This window comes from Salmo salar, unplaced genomic scaffold (assembly GCF_905237065.1).
Source record: "Salmo salar unplaced genomic scaffold, Ssal_v3.1, whole genome shotgun sequence".
Taxonomy (NCBI): Eukaryota; Metazoa; Chordata; class Actinopteri; order Salmoniformes; family Salmonidae; genus Salmo; species Salmo salar.
The window spans coordinates 101,603-125,000 of record NW_025548009.1 but is presented as its reverse complement, the minus strand read 5'-3'; the positions used below and the strand labels follow the sequence as shown (position 1 = coordinate 125,000).

Below are 23,398 nucleotides of genomic sequence, written 5' to 3'. Positions count from 1 at the left end.
GATTCCTATTTGACTCAGCCATGCCTCCTTGCCCGTCCAACATTTCCTCATCTCCCACCCCTTCTAATGCGACTAACCCTGATGCTCCTCCCTCTTTTTCCCCTGCCCTGCTACAAAGTTTCTCCCTGCAGGCGGTCACTGAGTCCGAGGTGCCAAAGGAGCTCCTTAAACTTGACCCCCCCAAAAAAACATCTGGGTCAGATGGTTTAGACCCTTTCTTCTTTAAGGTTGCTGCCCCTATCATCGCCAAGCCCTATCTCTAACCTTTATAACCTGTCTCTCCTCTCTGGGGAGGTTCCCATTGCTTGGAAGGCAGCCACGGTTCATCCTTTATTTAAAGGGGGAGATCAAGCTGATCCTAACTGTTATAGGCCTACTTCTATTTTGCCCTGTTCATCAAAAGTGTTGGAAAAACTTATCAATAATCAACTGACTGGCTTTCTTGATGTCTATAGTATTCTCTCTGGTCTGCAATCTGGTTTCCTGCTCAGGTTATGGACGTGTCACTGCAACCTTAAAGGTCCTCAATGATGTCACCATTGCCCTTGATTCTCAGCAATGTTGTGCTTCTATTTTTATTGACTCGGTCAAAGCTTTTGATACGGTAGACCGTTCCGTTCTTGTGGGCCGACTAAGGAGTATTGGTGTCTCTGAGGGGTGTTTGGCCTGGTTTGCTAACTACCTCTCTCAAAGAGTGCAGTGTATAAAGTCAGAACATCTGCTGTCTCAGCCACTGCCTGTCACCAAGGGAGTACCCCAAGGCTTGATCCTAGGCCCCACGCTCTTCTCAATTTACAACAATAACATAGCTCAGGCAGTAGGAAGCTCTCTCATCCATTTATATGCAGATGATACAGTCTTATACTCAGCTGGCCCCTCCCTGGATTTTGTGTTAAACGCTCTACAACAAAGCTTTCTTAGTGTCCAACAAGCTTTCTTTGCCCTTAACCTTGTTCTGAACACCTCCAAAACAAAGGTCATGTGGTTCGGTAAGAAGATTGCCCCTCTCCCCACATGTGTGATTACTACCTCTGAAGGTTTAGAGCTTGATGTAGTCACTTCATACAAGTACTTGGGAGTATGGCTAGACGGTACACTGTCCTTCTCTCAGCACATATCCAAGCTGCAGGCTAAATTTAAATCTAGACTTGGTTCTCTCTTTCGTAATTGCTCCTCTTTCACCCCAGCCGCCAAACGAACCCTGATTCAGATGACCATCCTACCCATGCTAGATTACGGAGACATAATTTATAGATCGGCAGGTAAGTGTGCTCTCGAGCGACTAGATGTTCTTTACCATTCAGCCATCAGATTTGCCACCAATGCTCCTTATAGGACACATCACTGCACTCTATACTCCTCTGTGAACTGGTGATCTCTGTTTCCCCGTCGCAAGACCCACTGGTTGATGCTTATTTATAAAACCCTCTTAGGCCTCACTCCCCCCTATCTGAGATATCTACTGCAGCCCTCATCCTCCACATACAAAAACCCGTTCTGCCAGTCACATTCTGTTAAAGGTCCCCAAAGCGAACACATCCACTGTTCGCTCCTCTTTTCAGTTCGTTGCAGCTAGCGACTGGAACGAGCTGCAACAAACACTCAAGCTGGACAGTTTTATCTCAATCTCTTCATTCAAAGACTCAATCATGGACACTCTTACTGACAGTTGTGGCTGCTTTGTGTGATGTATTGTTGTCTCTACCTTCTTGACCTTTGTGCTGTTGTCTGTGCCTAATAATGTTTGTACCATGCCGTGTTGCGCTGCTGCCACGCTGTGTTGTCGTGTTGCGCTGCTGCCACGCTGTGTTGTCGTGTTGCGTTGCTACGACGCTGTGTTGCTACCATAACTGACTTGCCTAGTTAAATAAAAAGTTAAAATAAAACAAATATATATAGATTTTTTAAAGCACTGAGCTAGCCTGCAACTTCAATTCTTGGAGTACATCAAACTGCACATGTTCAGTCTGATTGAGACTCCATCCTAATCCACTTCCTGTTCAGTCAGACTCCATCCTAATCCACTTCCTGTTCAGTCAGACTCTATCCTAATCCACTTCCTGTTCAGTCAGACTCCATCCTAATCCACTTCCTGTTCAGTCTTCACGTAGGAACGAACAGTGTCAGGTGATCGATGGCTTTGTCCTTTCAGCAAGAAGCTGCAACAAACACACACTGTATCCTAGGAGTCTGTACAGTCCAAGGATGAACACAACTCCCAGCCAGCCAGCCAGCCAGCCAGCCAGCCCTCCTCCCAGCTAGCCAGCCCTCCTCCCAGCCAGCCAGCCAGCCAGCCAGCCCTCCTCCCAGCCAGCCCTCCTCCCAGCCAGCCAGCCAACCAGCCAGCCCTCCTCCCAGCCAGCCAGCCAACCAGCCAGCCAGCCAGCCAGCCCCTCCTCCCAGCCAGCCAGCCAGCCCCTCCTCCCAGCCAGCCAGCCAGCCCTCCTCCCAGCCAGCCAGCCCTCCTCCCAGCCAGCCAGCCAGCCCTCCTCCCAGCCAGCCAGCCAGCCCTCCTCCCAGCAGGCCAACCAGCCAGCCAGCCCTCCTCCCAGCCAGCCAACCAGCCAGCCCTCCTCCCAGCCAGCCAACCAGCCAGCCCTCCTCCCAGCCAGCCAGCCAGCCAGCCAGCCCTCCTCCCAGCCAGCCAGCCCTCCTCCCAGCCAGCCAGCCAGCCCCTCCTCCCAGCAGGCCAACCAGCCAGCCAGCCCCTCCTCCCAGCCGGCCAGCCAGCCAGCCCTCCTCCCAGCCAGCCAGCCAGCCCTCCTCCCAGCAGGCCAACCAGCCAGCCAGCCCCTCCTCCCAGCCAGCCCCTCCTCCCAGCCAGCCCTCCTCCCAGCCAGCCAGCCCTCCTCCCAGCCAGCCAGCCCTCCTCCCAGCCAGCCAGCCCTCCTCCCAGCCAGCCCCTCCTCCCAGCCAGCCAGCCAGCCCTCCTCCCAGCCAGCCAGCCAGCCAGCCAGCCAGCCCTCCTCCCAGCCAGCCAGCCAGCCAGCCAGCCCTCCTCCCAGCCAGCCCTCCTCCCAGCCAGCCAGCCAGCCAGCCAGCCCTCCTCCCAGCCAGCCCTCCTCCCAGCCAGCCAGCCAGCCAGCCAGCCCTCCTCCCAGCCAGCCAGCCAGCCAGCCAGCCCTCCTCCCAGCCAGCCCTCCTCCCAGCCAGCCAGCCAGCCCTCCTCCCAGCCAGCCCTCCTCCCAGCCAGCCAGCCAGCCAGCCAGCCCTCCTCCCAGCCAGCCCTCCTCCCAGCCAGCCAGCCAGCCAGCCCTCCTCCCAGCCAGCCAGCCAGCCAGCCAGCCAGCCCTCCTCCCAGCCAGCCAGCCCTCCTCCCAGCCAGCCCTCCTCCCAGCCAGCCAGCCAGCCAGCCAGCCCTCCTCCCAGCCAGCCAGCCAGCCAGCCCTCCTCCCAGCCAGCCCTCCTCCCAGCCAGCCCTCCTCCCAGCCAGCCAGCCAGCCCTCCTCCCAGCCAGTTAGCCAGCCTACAGACAGAGATCCTAGTGAAGTATAAATATAGCTCTGGTATCTCTCAGTACTACAAACCATGAAAAGGAAAAAAAATAAAAAAAATAAACTGCATTTAATCCGTCATGAAAAGAATAAATATGCTAATGAGGTACTGAAAAAACAAGGATCCTTCCACCTTCAATAATAACCTCATTATATTAACCCGGTCTCATAAAGACAACGCCACACCTTCCATTATATTAACCCGGTCTCATAAAGACAACGCCACACCTTCCATTATATTAACCCCGTCTCATAAAGACAACGCCACACCTTCCATTATATTAACCCCGGTCTCATAAAGACAACGCCCCACCTTCCATTATATTAACCCGGTCTCATAAAGACAACGCCACACCTTCCATTATATTAACCCCGGTCTCATAAAGACAATGCCTCCACACCTTCCATTATATTAACCCCGTCTCATAAAGACAACGCCCCACCTTCCATTATATTAACCCCGTCTCATAAAGACAACGCCCCACCTTCCATTATATTAACCCGGTCTCATAAAGACAACGCCACACCTTCCATTATATTAACCCCGGTCTCATAAAGACAATGCCTCCACACCTTCCATTATATTAACCCCGTCTCATAAAGACAACGCCCCACCTTCCATTATATTAACCCCGTCTCATAAAGACAACGCCCCACCTTCCATTATATTAACCCCGTCTCATAAAGACAATGCCTCCACACCTTCCATTATATTAACCCCGTCTCATAAAGACAACGCCACACCTTCCATTATATTAGCCCTGCTCTCATTGGCCAGTGCCTGTCCAGCCTCGTTTCTATTGGCTGATCTCTGCTTCCTTCAGAGTAGGATGATTCAGCTGCTACACAGTTTCCACCACATTTATCATAACCACACACACACACGAGACCTAGGAGCTCCACTGCTGTGACCTAAAGGTCAGAGGTGACTGGGGCCAGAGAGAGAGGAAGTGTTGTTTCTTCTCTCTCTCTCCACGGTGAAGGAGGGATAAACACGGAGCTCTCCAGAGAAGAAGAACAGAGTCCAGCCACGTGAAGGAGGGAAGGGGAACAGATTCCAGTCACGTGAAGGAGGGAAGGGGAACAGATTCCAGTCACGTGAAGGAGGGAAGGGGAACAGATTCCAGTCACGTGAAGGAGAGAAGGGGAACAGATTCCAGTCACGTGAAGGAGAGAAGGGGAACAGATTCCAGTCACGTGAAGGAGGGAAGGGGAACAGATTCCAGTCACGTGAAGGAGGGAAGGGGAACAGATTCCAGTCACGTGAAGGAGAGAAGGGGAACAGATTCCAGTCATGTGAAGGACAGAAGGGGAACAGAGCCTGTGTGTGTGTGTGTGTGTGTGTGTGTGTGTGTGTGTGTGTGTGTGTGTGTGTGTGTGTGTGTGTGTGTGTGTGTGTGTGTGTGTGTGTAATAGAGTTAGGTCTACTCACAGCCGTGGTAAGATGCAGGTGACCCCTCTGACTTGCCGTACTCCTCGCTGTAGGAGGTCGACAGGTTGGGTTGAGACGAACCTCTGCCAAAACCCTGACCTGGTGTCACCGCCCCTGTAGTGGTTACCTGGGCCATCCTCTCCTTCGTCTTCAGAGCCTGGGAACGCTCACCTGGACAGGACAACATATCATCATCATCACTAACCTCACCTGGACAGGACAACATACCATCATCACTAACCTCACCTGGACAGGACAACATACCATCATCACTAACCTCACCTGGACAGGACAACATACCATCATCATCATCACTAACCTCACCTGGACAGGACAACATACCATCATCACTAACCTCACCTGGACAGGACAACATATCATCATCACTAACCTCACCTGGACAGGACAACATACCATCATCACTAACCTCACCTGGACAGGACAACATACCATCATCATCACTAACCTCACCTGGACAGGACAACATACCATCATCACTAACCTCACCTGGACAGGACAACATACCATCATCACTAACCTCACCTGGACAGGACAACATACCATCATCATCACTAACCTCACCTGGACAGGACAACATACCATCATCACTAACCTCACCTGGACAGGACAACATACCATCATCACTAACCTCACCTGGACAGGACAACATATCATCATCATCATCACTAACCTCACCTGGACAGGACAACATACCATCATCACTAACCTCACCTGGACAGGACAACATACCATCATCATCACTAACCTCACCTGGACAGGACAACATACCATCATCATCATCACTAACCTCACCTGGACAGGACAACATACCATCATCACTAACCTCACCTGGACAGGACAACATACCATCATCACTAACCTCACCTGGACAGGACAACATACCATCATCACTAACCTCACCTGGACAGGACAACATACCATCATCACTAACCTCACCTGGACAGGACAACATACCATCATCATCACTAACCTCACCTGGACAGGACAACATACCATCATCACTAACCTCACCTGGACAGGACAACATACCATCATCACTAACCTCACCTGGACAGGACAACATACCATCATCACTAACCTCACCTGGACAGGACAACATACCATCATCATCATCACTAACCTCACCTGGACAGGACAACATACCATCATCACTAACCTCACCTGGACAGGACAACATACCATCATCATCATCACTAACCTCACCTGGACAGGACAACATACCATCATCACTAACCTCACCTGGACAAGACAACATACCATCATCACTAACCTCACCTGGACAGGACAACATACCATCATCACTAACCTCACCTGGACAGGACAACATACCATCATCACTAACCTCACCTGGACAGGACAACATACCATCATCATCACTAACCTCACCTGGACAGGACAACATACCATCATCACTAACCTCACCTGGACAGGACAACATACCATCATCATCATCACTAACCTCACCTGGACAGGACAACATACCATCATCATCATCACTAACCTCACCTGGACAGGACAACATACCATCATCACTAACCTCACCTGGACAGGACAACATACCATCATCATCACTAACCTCACCTGGACAGGACAACATACCATCATCATCACTAACCTCACCTGGACAGGACAACATACCATCATCATCACTAACCTCACCTGGACAGGACAACATACCATCATCATCACTAACCTCACCTGGACAGGACAACATACCATCATCACTAACCTCACCTGGACAACATACCATCATCATCACTAACCTCACCTGGACAGGACAACATACCATCATCATCACTAACCTCACCTGGACAGGACAACATACCATCATCACTAACCTCACCTGGACAGGACAACATACCATCATCACTAACCTCACCTGGACAGGACAACATATCATCATCATCACTAACCTCACCTGGACAGGACAACATACCATCATCACTAACCTCACCTGGACAGGACAACATACCATCATCACTAACCTCACCTGGACAGGACAACATACCATCATCACTAACCTCACCTGGACAGGACAACATACCATCATCACTAACCTCACCTGGACAGGACAACATACCATCATCACTAACCTCACCTGGACAACATACCATCATCACTAACCTCACCTGGACAGGACAACATACCATCATCATCACTAACCTCACCTGGACAGGACAACATACCATCATCATCATCACTAACCTCACCTGGACAGGACAACATACCATCATCACTAACCTCACCTGGACAAGACAACATACCATCATCACTAACCTCACCTGGACAGGACAACATACCATCATCACTAACCTCACCTGGACAGGACAACATACCATCATCATCATCACTAACCTCACCTGGACAGGACAACATACCATCATCACTAACCTCACCTGGACAGGACAACATACCATCATCACTAACCTCACCTGGACAGGACAACATACCATCATCATCACTAACCTCACCTGGACAGGACAACATACCATCATCACTAACCTCACCTGGACAGGACAACATACCATCATCATCACTAACCTCACCTGGACAGGACAACATACCATCATCATCACTAACCTCACCTGGACAGGACAACATACCATCATCACTAACCTCACCTGGACAGGACAACATACCATCATCACTAACCTCACCTGGACAGGACAACATACCATCATCATCACCACTAACCTCACCTGGACAGGACAACATACCATCATCACTAACCTCACCTGGACAGGACAACATACCATCATCATCACTAACCTCACCTGGACAGGACAACATACCATCATCACTAACCTCACCTGGACAGGACAACATACCATCATCATCACTAACCTCACCTGGACAGGACAACATACCATCATCATCACCACTAACCTCACCTGGACAGGACAACATATCATCATCACTAACCTCACCTGGACAGGACAACATACCATCATCACTAACCTCACCTGGACAGGACAACATATCATCATCATCACTAACCTCACCTGGACAGGACAACATACCATCATCATCACTAACCTCACCTGGACAGGACAACATACCATCATCACTAACCTCACCTGGACAGGACAACATACCATCATCATCACTAACCTCACCTGGACAGGACAACATACCATCATCATCACTAACCTCACCTGGACAGGACAACATACCATCATCATCATCACTAACCTCACCTGGACAGGACAACATACCATCATCATCATCATCATCATCACTAACCTCACCTGGACAGGACAACATACCATCATCACTAACCTCACCTGGACAACATACCATCATCACTAACCTCACCTGGACAGGACAACATACCATCATCACTAACCTCACCTGGACAGGACAACATACCATCATCACTAACCTCACCTGGACAGGACAACATACCATCATCACTAACCTCACCTGGACAGGACAACATATCATCATCACTAACCTCACCTGGACAGGACAACATACCATCATCATCATCATCATCATCACTAACCTCACCTGGACAGGACAACATACCATCATCACTAACCTCACCTGGACAACATACCATCATCACTAACCTCACCTGGACAGGACAACATACCATCATCACTAACCTCACCTGGACAGGACAACATACCATCATCACTAACCTCACCTGGACAGGACAACATACCATCATCACTAACCTCACCTGGACAGGACAACATACCATCATCACTAACCTCACCTGGACAGGACAACATACCATCATCACTAACCTCACCTGGACAGGACAACATACCATCATCACTAACCTCACCTGGACAGGACAACATACCATCATCACTAACCTCACCTGGACAGGACAACATACCATCATCATCATCACTAACCTCACCTGGACAGGACAACATACCATCATCATCATCACTAACCTCACCTGGACAGGACAACATACCATCATCACTAACCTCACCTGGACAGGACAACATACCATCATCACCATCACTAACCTCACCTGGACAGGACAACATATCATCATCATCATCACTAACCTCACCTGGACAGGACAACATATCATCATCATCATCACTAACCTCACCTGGACAGGACAACATACCATCATCACTAACCTCACCTGGACAGGACAACATACCATCATCATCACTAACCTCACCTGGACAGGACAACATACCATCATCATCATCATCACTAACCTCACCTGGACAGGACAACATACCATCATCATCATCACTAACCTCACCTGGACAGGACAACATACCATCATCATCATCATCACTAACCTCACCTGGACAGGACAACATACCATCATCATCATCATCACTAACCTCACCTGGACAGGACAACATACCATCATCATCATCACTAACCTCACCTGGACAGGACAACATACCATCATCATCATCATCATCATCACTAACCTCACCTGGACAGGACAACATACCATCATCATCATCACTAACCTCACCTGGACAGAGTGGTCTATGATAGACAGGACATTACCCCAGACAGGACATTACCCCAGACTAGAATATCTCTGCTGTAACCCAGAAGACAAGGAAGGGAATGTAATCTGTCGAGACTAGAATATCTCTGCTGTAACCAAGAAGACAAGGAAGGGAATGTAATCTGTCGAGACTAGAATATCTCTGCTGTAACCCAGAAGACAAGGAAGGGAATGTAATCTGTCGAGACTAGAATATCTCTGCTGTAACCAAGAAGACAAGGAAGGGAATGTAATCTGTCGAGACTAGAATATCTCTGCTGTAACCAAGAAGACAAGGAAGGGAATGTAATCTGTCGAGACTAGAATATCTCTGCTGTAACGAAGAAAACAAGAGGGGAATGTAATCTGTAGAGACTAGAATAGCTCTGCTGTAATCCAGAAGCTTGATCTTGCCATTGGATACTTCAGCTAGCAAATCAAAATGCAAAGATGTCGCCGTGAGCAAGATATCATTGATTTGACACATCTTTAAGACGTCCTAGTTGTACAAAACTTAGTGTTGTAAGAAGTGGAGGAGAAGGCAGCAACGCCTGGTGTTAAATCCTACTGTCTATTTCTGAAGACACCGGGTTACCGCCCCAGCCTTCAGTACAGTCAACATGAAGCTCCCAGCCTACAGTCCCTCCTCGTCTTTCAGCAGTACCACCTCCCTCTCCCTTCAGCAGTACCACCTCCCTCTCCTCTCAGCAGTACCACCTCCCTCTCCTCTCAGCAGTACCACCTCCCTCTCCTCTCAGCAGTACCACCTCCCTCTCCTCTCAGCAGTACCACCTCCCTCTCCTCTCCCTTCAGCAGTACCACCTCCCTCTCCTCTCAGCAGTACCACCTCCCTCTCCTCTCAGCAGTACGACCTCCCTCTCCTCTCCTTTCAGCAGTACCACCTCCCTCTCCCTCCCTTTCAGCAGTACCACCTCCCTCTCCCCGCCTTTCAGCAGTACCACCTCCCTCTCCTCTCCTTTCAGCAGTACCACCTCCCTCTCCTCTCAGCAGTACCACCTCCCTCTCCTCTCCTTTCAGCAGTACCACCTCCCTCTCCTCTCCTTTCAGCAGTACCACCTCCCTCTCCTCTCCTTTCAGCAGTACCACCTCCCTCTCCTCTCCTTTCAGCAGTACCACCTCCCTCTCCTCTCAGCAGTACGACCTCCCTCTCCCCCCCTTTCAGCAGTACCACCTCCCTCTCCCTCCCTTTCAGCAGTACCACCTCCCTCTCCCCGCCTTTCAGCAGTACCACCTCCCTCTCCCCCTTTCAGCAGTACCACCTCCCTCTCCCCGCCTTTCAGCAGTACCACCTCCCTCTCCCCGCCTTTCAGCAGTACCACCTCCCTCTCCTCTCCTTTCAGCAGTACCACCTCCCTCTCCTCTCAGCAGTACCACCTCCCTCTCCTCTCAGCAGTACCACCTCCCTCTCCTCTCAGCAGTACCACCTCCCTCTCCTCTCCTTTCAGCAGTACCACCTCCCTCTCCTCTCCTTTCAGCAGTACCACCTCCCTCTCCTCATCTTTCAGCAGTACCACCTCCCTCTCCTCTCCTTTCAGCAGTACCACCTCCCTCTCCTCATCTTTCAGCAGAACCACCACCTCCCTCCTCTTCCTCACCTTTCAGTCTCTCCTCATCTTTCAGCAGAACCACCACCTCCCTCCTCTTCCTCACCTTTCAGTCTCTCCTCGTCTTTCAGCAGAACCACCACCTCCCTCCCTCTTCCTCACCTTTCAGTCTCTCCTCATCTTTCAGCAGAACCACCTCCCTCCTCTTCCTCACCTTTCAGTCTCTCCTCATCTTTCAGCAGAACCACCACCTCCCTCCTCTTCCTCACCTTTCAGTCTCTCCTCATCTTTCAGCAGAACCACCACCTCCCTCCTCTTCCTCACCTTTCAGTCTCTCCTCGTCTTTCAGCAGAACCACCACCTCCCTCCTCTTCCTCACCTTTCAGTCTCTCCTCGTCTTTCAGCAGAACCACCACCTCCCTCCTCTTCCTCACCTTTCAGTCTCTCCTCGTCTTTCAGCAGTACCACCACCTCCCTCCTCTTCCTCACCTTTCAGTCTCTCCTCGTCTTTCAGCAGAACCACCACCTCCCTCTTCCTCACCTTTCAGTCTCTCCTCATCTTTCAGCAGTACCACCACCTCCCTCTTCCTCACCTTTCAGTCTCTCCTCGTCTTTCAGCAGTACCACCACCTCCCTCCTCTTCCTCACCTTTCAGTCTCTCCTCATCTTTCAGCAGAACCACCACCCTCTTCCTCACCTTTCAGTCTCTCCTCGTCTTTCAGCAGAACCACCACCTCCCCCTCTTCCTCACCTTTCAGTCTCATCTTTCAGCAGTACCACCACCTCCCTCCTCTTCCTCACCTTTCAGTCTCTCCTCGTCTTTCAGCAGAACCACCACCTCCCTCTTCCTCACCTTTCAGTCTCTCCTCATCTTCCAGCAGTACCACCTCCCTCCTCTTCCTCACCTTTCAGTCTCTCCTCATCTTTCAGCAGAACCACCACCTCCCTCCTCTTCCTCACCTTTCAGTCTCTCCTCGTCTTTCAGCAGTACCACCTCCCTCCTCTTCCTCACCTTTCAGTCTCTCCTCGTCTTTCAGCAGAACCACCACCTCCCTCCTCTTCCTCACCTTTCAGTCTCTCCTCGTCTTTCAGCAGAACCACCAGCTGTTTGCTCTTCTCTCTGACGTTGATTCCCTGGTCCTTTCCGTCTCTGTCGATGTACTGGAAATCCTTCAGAGTCTGAATGGCAAAGATGTTCTCTTTACACTGTAGGGCCACGCGCTCTGACCCCGTCTGGGAAACACACACACACACACACACACACACACACACACACACACACACACACACACACACACACACACACACACACACACACACACACACACACACACACACACACACACACACACACACACCATATTAAACACTGTAGGGCCACGCGCTCTGACCCCGTCTGGGAAACACACACACACACACACAATATTAAACACTGTAGGGGCCACGCGCTCTGACCCTGTCTGGAAAACACACACACCATATTAAACACTGTAGGGGCCACGCGCTCTGACCCCTGTCTGGGAAACACACACCATATTAAACACTGTAGGGGCCACGCGCTCTGTACCCTGTCTGGGAAACACACACACACACCATATTAAACACTGTAGGGGCCACGCGCTCTGTACCCCGTCTGGGAAACACACACACACACACACCATATTAAACACTGTAGGGGCCACACGCTCTGACCCCTGTCTGGGAAACACACACACACCATATTAAACACTGTAGGGGCCACGCGCTCTGACCCTGTCTGGGAAACACACACACACACACACACCATATTAAACACTGTAGGGGCCACGCGCTCTGTACCCCGTCTGGGAAACACACACACACACACACCATATTAAACACTGTAGGGGCCACACGCTCTGATCCCGTCTGAAAAATCTCAAAGGGGGTCGAATCCAAACTTGATCTCAGACGTTACATACGGGATACCAGTTAGGATCCTGACCGAAAACGCTCAAAGAAAACCAAGCCAAAACACTAGGATGAATTTCTTTGTTTAGGTTAGGCTGCGTTTCCCCCGTCCGTCAGGAGACTGAAAAGATTGTCACCTGCCCCCCAGATCCTCAAAAAAGGTTTTTACAGCTGCACCATCGAGAGCATCCTGACCGGTTGGCATCACCGCCTGGTACGGCAACCGCTCTGCATCTGACCCGTAAAAAGGCACTACAGAAAGAGTAGCGCAAACGGGCCCCCCAGTACATCCCCCCCCAAAAAAATAAAATAATCAGCATTTCACATTCAAATCCACACTTGTTTTTATTCAAAAACGCAACGTGAGACAAATAATAAGAATAGTAAAGTTGTAGATTTTTTTTGGATTGGTAACAGTTTTACCTTAATCAGGTAGTCGAGCAGCGTCAGCGCCTTGTAAACGTGCCTCCAGTTCTTCCCGTGGTCGTTGAGGCGTCTCCAGATCATGCTCATGATCTCGCTGAACGCCACCACGTTATAGGTCAGGTCGGCCACCTCTGACATCAGAGAGGACGAAGGGCCCCAGGGGTCGTTGGAAGTGGACTCCCGGACTTTCTTCTCCGCGTCGGAGTAATTGTTCACCATGTTCTTCACAGAACGTCTGATAGTGGAGCTAGGCATTGTGGCGGTCTCACACACACACACGCGCGCTAGCTACCACGACTGGGACACACAGTCAAGAGTGTGTGTGTGTGTATGATGGAGGGGAGAGAGTTTGTGGATACGAATCCGTTCTCGCTGCACTGGCAGCGTCGTGTGTGTGTTGTCACCGTGTCAGAGTGTGTGTGTGTGTGTGTGTGTTGTCAGAGTGTGAGTGTGTGTGTGTGTGTGTGTGTGTGTGGTCAGAGTGTGTGTGTGTGTTCAGGACGTCTCCGCAGACCAGCAGTGTGTTCCACAGTCGTCCAGACAACAGCCTGTTAGAACCATCTCCACACACACAGCCACGCCGTCACCTGAGGAGAGAGAGAGAGAGACGGGGGGTTTTAGTACGGCGAGAGAAGGGGGGGCAAGAACAAGAAGAGAGAGAGGGGAGCGAACGAACGAAGGGGGAAAGAGAGAGGATGAGCGAAGGGAGAGGGGGGAAAGAACGAGAGAGAGGGTCATATCAATTTAAGGGACCAGAAATGTGACTCCTGCCAAACCTCCCTCCTCACCCTGCCTCCCCCCTCCTACCAAACCTCTCCTCACCCTGCCTCCCCCCTCCTCCCCCTCCTGCCAAACCTCCCTCCTCCTGCCTCCCCCCTCCTGCCAAACCTCCCTCCTCCTGCCTCCCCCCCTCCTGCCAAACCTCCCTCCTCACCCTGCCTCCCCCCTCCTACCAAACCTCCCCTCACCCTGCCTCCCCCTCCTCCCCCCTCCTGCCAAACCTCCCTCCTCACCCTCCTCCCCCTCCTGCCAAACCTCCTTCCTCCCTCCAAACCCCCTCCTCACCCTGCCTCCCCCCTCCTGCCAAGCCTCCCTCCTCCTGCCAAACCTCCTTCCTCCAAACCCCCCTCCTCACCCTGCCTCTCCCCTCCTGCCAAACCTCCCTCTGCCTCTCCCCTCCTCACCTTGCCTCCCCCCTCCTGCCAAACCTCCTTCCTCCCTCCAAACCTCCCTCCTCACCCTGCCTCCCCCCTCCTGCCACTATGAATACAGCACTGACCTAATGACATCTGCTGCTTTAAAATCACTTACCCACACACACACACACACACACTAGAGGAAGAGCCCCCATCTGTCTCCCCCCGAACAACCCCCTCCCCAGCGCAGGAGGACTGTACACAGACAGGGTCTGTCAGAGACAGAGAGAGAGAGAGAGAGAGAGAGAGAGAGAGAGAGAGAGCGAGAGACAGAGACACAGAGAGAGAGACAGACAGAGACACAGAGAGAGAGACAGACAGAGACACAGAGAGAGAGACAGACAGAGACACAGAGAGAGAGACAGACAGAGACACAGAGAGAGAGACAGACAGAGACACAGAGAGAGAGACAGACAGAGACACAGAGAGAGAGACAGAGACACAGAGAGAGAGACAGACAGAGAGACAGAGAGACAGAGACACAGAGAGAGAGACAGAGACAGAGAGAGAGACAGAGACACAGAGAGAGAGACAGAGAGAGACACAGAGAGAGAGACAGAGAGACAGAGAGACAGAGAGACAGAGAGACAGAGAGACAGAGAGAGAAAGTCTGAGCCTAAACCACACTAGACTATGTAACACAAAGCTTTTACTATCTTCATCCTGGAATAGACAAAGTTTGAGGTCATCTGTCTTTAGACTAAAGAGCAGGAACCCAGACTTCAAAGAAATCAGAAATACAGACATTATCATCCTACAAGAAACAGGCTATAGAGGAGACGGACCCACTGGTTGCCCTCTAGGTTACAGAGAGCTGGTAGTCCCATCCACCACACTACCAGGTGGGTGGTATAGAGGAGACGGACCCACTGGTTACCCTCTAGGTTACAGAGAGCTGGTAGTCCCATCCACCACACTACCAGGTGGGTGGTATAGAGGAGACGGACCCACTGGTTACCCTCTAGGTTACAGAGAGCTGGTAGTCCCATCCACCACACTACCAGGTGGGTGGTATAGAGGAGACGGACCCACTGGTTACCCTCTAGGTTACAGAGAGCTGGTAGTCCCATCCACCACACTACCAGGTGGGTGGTATAGAGGAGACGGACCCACTGGTTACCCTCTAGGTTACAGAGAGCTGGTAGTCCCATCCACCACACTACCAGGTGGGTGGTATAGAGGAGACGGACCCACTGGTTACCCTCTAGGTTACAGAGAGCTGGTAGTCCCATCCACCACACTACCAGGTGGGTGGTATAGAGGAGACGGACCCACTGGTTACCCTCTAGGTTACAGAGAGCTGGTAGTCCCATCCACCACACTACCAGGTGGGTGGTATAGAGGAGACGGACCCACTGGTTACCCTCTAGGTTACAGAGAGCTGGTAGTCCCATCCACCACACTACCAGGTGGGTGGTATAGAGGAGACGGACCCACTGGTTACCCTCTAGGTTACAGAGAGCTGGTAGTCCCATCCACCACACTACCAGGTGGGTGGTATAGAGGAGACGGACCCACTGGTTACCCTCTAGGTTACAGAGAGCTGGTAGTCCCATCCACCACACTACCAGGTGGTATAGAGGAGACGGACCCACTGGTTACCCTCTAGGTTACAGAGAGCTGGTAGTCCCATCCACCACACTACCAGGTGGGTGGTATAGAGGAGACGGACCCACTGGTTACCCTCTAGGTTACAGAGAGCTGGTAGTCCCATCCACCACACTACCAGGTGGTATAGAGGAGACGGACCCACTGGTTTCCCTCTAGGATACCGAGAGCTCGTAGTCCTTCGGCACCGAACCACCAGGTGTAAATTCACAGCCGGTCGTAACTGGGAGACTCATGGGGGCGGCGCACAATTTGCCCCGCGTCGTCCGGGTTAAGGGGAGGGGGGGTTTGCCGACCCGGACCTCCTCGTCTCATCGTGCTCTAGTGACTCCTTGGACCAGGGCGCCTGCCTGCAAGCTGACTTCTGTCGTCAGTTGGATGGTGTCTTTTCCTCCGAACACATTGGTGCGACTGGCTTTCCGGATTTTAAGGAGAGCACCGTGTCAAGAAGCAGCGCAGTTTGGCAGGGTCGTGTTTTCGCGGAAGACGCATGGCTCTCGGGCCTTCACCTCTCGAGTCCGTTGCAGCGATGAGACAAAATCGTAACTACCAATTGGATAGAAGGATGGCGCCAGCTGCCCTTTTACGAGCTCCTAACCAACTGTGCTATTTTGTACGGTTTTTCCACTCTCTTTGTATCTTATTTTGTACATAACGTAAATGCTACTGTCTCTTATGACCAAAAAAAGAGCTTCTACATCAGAACAGTGATTAAATCACCTCAAACTGGATGAAGAATTTTTTTCACATCATCAACTGTTCAGAGGAGACTGCGTGAATCAGGCCTTCATGGTCGAATTGCTGCAAAGAAACCACTACTAAAGGACACCAATAAGTAGAAGAGACTTGCTTGGACCAAGAAACCACGAGCAATGGACATTAGACCGGTGGGAATCCGTCCTTTGGTCTGATGAGTCCAAATTTGAGATTTTTGGTTACAACCACCGTGTCTTTGTGAGACGCAGAGTAGGTGAACAGATGATATCAGCATGTGTGGTTCCCACCGTGAAGCATGGAGGAGGAGGAGGAGTGATGGTGCTTTGCTGGTGACACAGTCAGTGATTTATTTAGATTTCAAGGTACACTTAACCAGCATGGCTACCACAGCGATACATCATCCCATCTGGTTTGCGCTTAGTGAGACCATTTGTTTTTCAACAGTACAATGACCCAACACACCTCCAGGCTGTGTAAGGGCTATTTGACCAAGAAGGAGAGTGATGGAGTGCTGCATGAGATGACCTGGCTTCCACAAATCACCTGACCTCAACCCAATTGAGATGGTTTGGGATGAGTTGGACCAGAGAGTGAAGGAAAAGCAGCCAACAAGTGCTCAGCATATGTGGGAACTCCTTCAAAGACTGTTGGAAAAGCATTCCAGGTGAAACTGGTTGAGAGAATACCAAGAGTGTGCAAAAGCTGTCATCAAGGCAAAGGGTGGCTACTTTGAAGAATCTAAATCTACATGATTCCATGTGTGTTATTTCATAGTTTATGGTCGCCACTATTATTCTACAATATAGAAAATAGTACAAATAAAGAAATGAATGAGAAGGTGTGGGGGAGGTGTATTTGTCAATAACGGCTGGTGTGCGATGTCTAATATTAAGGTAGTCTCTGAGGAGTATACAGTTGAAGTCGGAAGTTTACATACCACTTAGGTTGGAGTCATTAAAACTCGTTTTTCCAACCACTCCACACATTTCTTGTTAATTAACAAACTCTAATTTTGGTAAGTCGGTTAGGACATCTACTTTGGTGCACGAAACAAGTAATTTTTCCAACAACATTTCAAATTCTTAAAATAAAAGTGGTGATCCTAACTGACCTAAGACAGGGAATTTTTACTAGGATTAAATGGTCATGAATTGTGAATAACAGAGTTTAAATGTATTTGGCTAAGGGATATGTAAACTTCCGACTTCAACCGTACCACCTCAGTCACCGGCTTCATCAATAAGTGACGACGTCCCGCTATGCCCTCAGACGAACCATCACAGGGAAAGCATCAATACAGGACTAAGATTGAATCCTACTACACCGGCTCCGACGCTCATCGGATGTGGCAGGGGGTTTGCAAACTATTACGGACTACAAAAGGGAAACCCAGCTGCAAGCTGCCTGGTGACGCGATCGTGCCTACCAGACGGGCTAAATACCTTTTATTGCTCGCTTTCGAGGCAAGCAACACTGAAGCAGGCATGAGAGCACCAGCTGTTCCGGACAACTGTGTGATCACGCTCTCCGTAGCCAATGTGAGCAAGACCTTCAACATTCACAAGGCCACAGGGCCAGACGGATAACCAGGACGTGTACTCAAGAGCATGCGCAGACCAACAGGAAAGGGTCTTTTCAACTTTTCCCGGACCGAGTCTGTAATACCTATATATATGTTTCAAACAGACCACCATAGTCCCTGTGCCCAAGAAAGTGAAGGTAACCTGCCTAAATAACTACCCCCCCACCAGCCTTTCAAGCTTGCTGCCATCCAGGACCTATATACTAGGCAGTGTCAGAGGAAGACTGGCAGGCGGTACCGGAGCACCAAATCTAGATCCAAAAACAGCATCTACCCCCAATTAGCCATAAGACTCCTGAACAATGAATCAAATGACCTATTTGCATTGACATTGAAAATATTACGAAATAAAAATGATAGAAAAACATGGCGACACGGCCAAATGACTATCGCTCCGTCGCGCTCACCTCGTCATCATGAAGTGCTTGGAGAAGGCTTGTCACGGCCCAGATCAAGGCCAGGCACACTGGACCCACTCCAATTTACCTACCACTCGTAACAGATCCACAAAAGATGCCACTTCCATCACATCTGGACAAGAGGAACACCTCTTGCGAGAATGCCGTTCATTAACGACAGTTCCAAGCATTCAACACTATTTGTTCCCTCCAAGTGCGACACCAAGCTCAGAGCCCCGGGTCTAGACCCTCTGCAACTGGAACCTGGACTTCCTGACGGGGCAGACCAGAGGCAACAAAACGTCTTCTACATTGACTCTGAACAACGGAGCCCCCAGGGATGTGTTGTCAGTCCTCTGCTGTACTCAGTTCAATTGTAAGCCTGATAACTCCATCCTCCCTATAGGCTGATTCATTGTTGTTTGATTGGTTGGTTAAGGGAACATGCTCCAATCCACATGAGTTAAGTTTCTTGGCGTCCACGTCACCGAGGACATGTCACGGACCAACACTCTTGTCAAGAGGGTGCAACAGCGTCTCTACGTCCTAAGGCTGCTTTAGAAATTTCCGGCCTGCCGCGCCGCCCCCCACCCCGGGGTCCTCGACGCAACGTCGAGAGCGTCCTGACCGGTTGCATCATGGGAATTGCTCCGTCCACGACTGCAAGGCCCCTCCAGCGGGTGGTCCCACCCATCCAGGAAATATACCTTGAAATGGTGCCTGAGGAAGGCATGCAGAATTAAGGACCTCACACACCACAGCCATAAGCTGATCTCTCCCTTTCAGTCATCAGACTGTATCGGAGAATGAGGTCTGTTACCATCAGGTTCAGAGACAGTTTTTATCTACAAGCCATCAGACTGTATCAGAGCATGAGGTCTGATACCAACAGACTCAGACAGTTTCTATCTACAAGCCATCAGACTGCTGAACACTTAAACTGGACTGACCACTTGCTCTGATTCTCCACACCTTAGTACACATGCACACCCACACATCACAACTGCTGCTATCAGACTTACTATACAGCTCAATTTATACACTTTCCCCCCCACTTCCCCAATACATGTGTAAATATTGGACTATAAAACGGTGCCTTCTTGTATTATACTAATGCAAAATTGTATTATTCTATTCTACTAAGTATTTTAATTAGTTTCTATTCTTATATTTTATGATTTCTTATTATTGTTGCATTGTCCAGAAGGAACCTGCAAGTAAACATTTCGCTACCATGCGTATCCTGTACATACCACTAATAAAAACTTGAAACATGTAGCAGCTAGCCTAACATGATGCTAACCACTCTAGGCTGTAAAAAACACACTATGTAGCAGCTAGCCTGGCTAGCCTAGCGTGATGCTAACCACTCTGGGCTGTAAAAAACAAACTATGTAGCAGCTAGCCTGGCTAGCCTAACATGATGCTAACCACTCTGGGCTGTAAAAACACACTATGTAGCAGCTAGCCTGGCTAGCCTAACATGATGCTAACCACTCTGGGCTGTAAAAAACACACTATGTAGCAGCTAGCCTGGCTAGCCTAACATGATGCTAACCACTCTGGGCTGTAAAAACACATCATAAAAAATGGCATCAACGAGTCCATCTGACTCTGGGGAAGTAGATAAAAGGGCCTCATTGCCAAAAATCAGAATGTATCCCTTTATTGATACACTGGGCGGACAACACAATAGGTATTTCTGTGTGTGTGTGTAGTGTGTGTCTAGACAAGCAACCCAGGCAGTTATTTCACCTGTCTAAAAAACCTGATTGTTGGCATCTAGAATGTTACAACTTTACAGATGCAGTAAACTGGGTCATGTTCACAGACTTCCGAGTTCCTCATCACTCATTTAGATGATATATGCAGCTAATCTCACAACACTACCCCATCCACTGACTATTATCGCTTCATTAAAAAAAAGCATGCAAGAAAATGTTCCAAGCACTGATTTATTCATTAACAGTGCTCAGTGAGCTCCTGCCCAAGTGTCAAGAACTGCTTATCAATTCAATTCAGAGATGAATCCATACTAAACATAATGCAATGTCCAAGCACTCATCTCTCACACCCACCCACCCCTTCCCGTGCCCCTGATCGAGACGTCATTCGTCCTTTTGTCCTCCTCCCCAGCCCAAGACAAAGCCGGAAATCCCTCCCTGAGAACCGGCTACAGGTGCATCGGCCTGCCCTTACTCAAACTGATCTCACACACACACAGAGAGACAATAGCTGCTCCCTAGCCTGGGCAGAGGGGCAGCATCCCGGCTACACCCCAGGGCATTACCGGCTCAGTGTCCTGCACCATGTTACCGTGCTGAGAGATAAAAATGTTACAGCGACTGATGATACATGGTGAAAGCAGCGCCCAAACATTATAGCCATATAGTTAATAACTACATAAAGTGAACATAAGTTAAAATGATGTTCCGCTTTTCAATGTTAACTAGTTACCGAACTGTATGGATAGTTTACTGGAAATATGGTCAGTGGTATTTCTTGCTACACAGTGATTCATCAACCACATTGAAACTGCTGATATTATGAACTAGTTATGAGAAACAACGCTTCCCAGTTGTCTAGTTAGCTCGTTTTTTTTCTCACGAAAACAAAAAACGGAGCCAGTAGCTAGTTAGTTAGCTAGGTAGTTAGCTAACAACCCTGAATGACACAGCCTCCAAACGGTTACCTAAAGCTAAATGATAAACCCAACTTTACTCTCACACACACACACACACTAGTAGCTTTGTATACAAACTAAAACTAGTGTCTGAAACATTTATTGAGTAAACAGTGAAGTTTTTTTAAACCAGTTATGTTGGACTAACAAATTAGCATCAACGCCTTTCTTGACATACATCTCTAGCTAGCCGGCTAGTTAGCTAAGCTAGCTAACATTAGCTATTCTTTTTTTTTTTACATTTTCTGTCACATTAAAATTGTTGAGAAACTGTGTGACTTCACTACAACATCTAACTAAATTCATTTAAAAACATGTTCATCTACAAAACTAACTAACGTTAACTAACAAATGAACATGTTAGTTACAAAACTTATAGAAAATAAAAATTCCCCCAAAAACAAAACAGTTGTTGTAACGACAGAAACTCCCACCTTTCTCTACAATCCTTCGGTTTAGAGTAAAAAAAAGTGCATTTCAACACATTTTTGTTTAACATGTTTTTAGGATTTATTCAATTGTTGCATTTTATCTGGGTTTAAACATTTAGGGAGTCACCCCCAACACGGTCAAAATGTTCAAAACAAAGTAGCTAGGCCACTAGCTAAACTACAACACCTTTCGCGATACTGTTAGCTAGCTAGCTATCTAGCTACAAACGATAATACAAAAGGTAGTAGCAAAAAAGCTAACCTGGTTAGTTAACTAACAGGCTAACGTTAGCTAACTAGCCAGCTAGCTACAAACGATAAAAAGGTAGTAGCAAAAAAGCTAACCTTGTTAGCTAACTAACAGGCTAACGTTAGCTAGGTACAACCGATAATACAAAAAGGTGGTAGCAAAAGCTAACCTGGTTAACTAACTGGCTAACGTTAGCTAGCTATCTAGCTACAAACGATAATAAAAAGGTAGTAGCAAAAAGCTAACCTTGTTAGCTAACTAACTGGCTAACGATAGCTAGCCAGGTTTAAATGTTAGCTGGAGACATCACCCAAAAGCATCCCAAAGCCAAGGCGATTGAACAGCCTGGAAAACAAACAAAAAACAATGAATAACTTACCATTTTCCTTTCGAATTACTCAACAAAACACTGAATATCCAGGATTTTTTTACAACCCATACGATCAAGAAGTGAACATCAACAAAACAAAAAAAACCTGGAAAGTTGACTTATTTTTGTTGTTTGAAAAAGCTTCTTTTACACCCTTCCCGTAATATGTAGTTTAGTTAGCCAAGCAGGCTTTTTCTTTTTACACGTCTCTGACTCCCTGCTCCTATCAACATGGCGGGCGGTAAAGCTCCTCTCGTCCCGGGAGGGGGGCATGTAGGCGGGGAAGGGTGTGACCAAAGCTGCTTGACTCGCTGATGCAGAAATCATCTCTCTCTCTCTCTGTCCCTCTCTCTCTCTCTCTCCTTTCTGAGGAATCCATTCATAACGAAGTCGTTTGAAGCAACAGTGTGCTAAACTAGAGGACATGGGTAGAATGTAAAATATCAACATTTTACTCTCGTATCCTCACTTCCTAGTCTCCTTCCTCAAAACCCCATTGGAGAAGAAGCTCAGAAAGGGACGAGATCTCTGGTTTTGTCATCCGATAGATTTTTGAGAAGGAGGCAAGGATTTAATTAGAGATTTTGTACATGGTGGTTTTTAAGACAACTCAATATGGTGTAATTGCATACCAGCAATTCGGGGTGTTTCTTGATATGGGCGTTCAATGCATAACAGGAACGCCCTTTAATATGACGAAACGCGCATTGGTGGCTGTCATTCGTCAGTTCATTGATACCTGCCATTGGTCAATTCCTGCACTGTCCAACGCTTTTTCCTATGTTGAAAAAGCACTAGTTTTAAATGAATGCTTTT

At 49.1% G+C, this 23,398-nt stretch overlaps 1 protein-coding gene across 2 annotated transcripts in view; it reads right to left on the bottom strand.

Annotated features, from left to right (window-relative positions):
* Nucleotides 1-23,016, bottom strand: part of LOC106593247 (epsin-2) — a 37,331-nt gene extending 14,315 nt beyond the window's left edge. The window contains exons 1-4 of one of the 2 annotated variants that reach the window (XM_045711841.1): nt 22,592-23,016; nt 13,345-13,934; nt 12,060-12,225; nt 4,927-5,097 (exon numbers count right to left, since the gene is read on the bottom strand). In XM_045711841.1, the coding sequence (XP_045567797.1) occupies nt 4,927-5,097; nt 12,060-12,225; nt 13,345-13,602 (595 nt within the window). In that variant the 5' untranslated portion in view covers nt 13,603-13,934; nt 22,592-23,016. The remainder of the gene's footprint in view (nt 1-4,926; nt 5,098-12,059; nt 12,226-13,344; nt 13,935-22,591) is intronic. The other variant, XM_045711840.1, reaches the window with a different exon arrangement.
* Nucleotides 23,017-23,398: the final 382 nt, after the last annotated feature.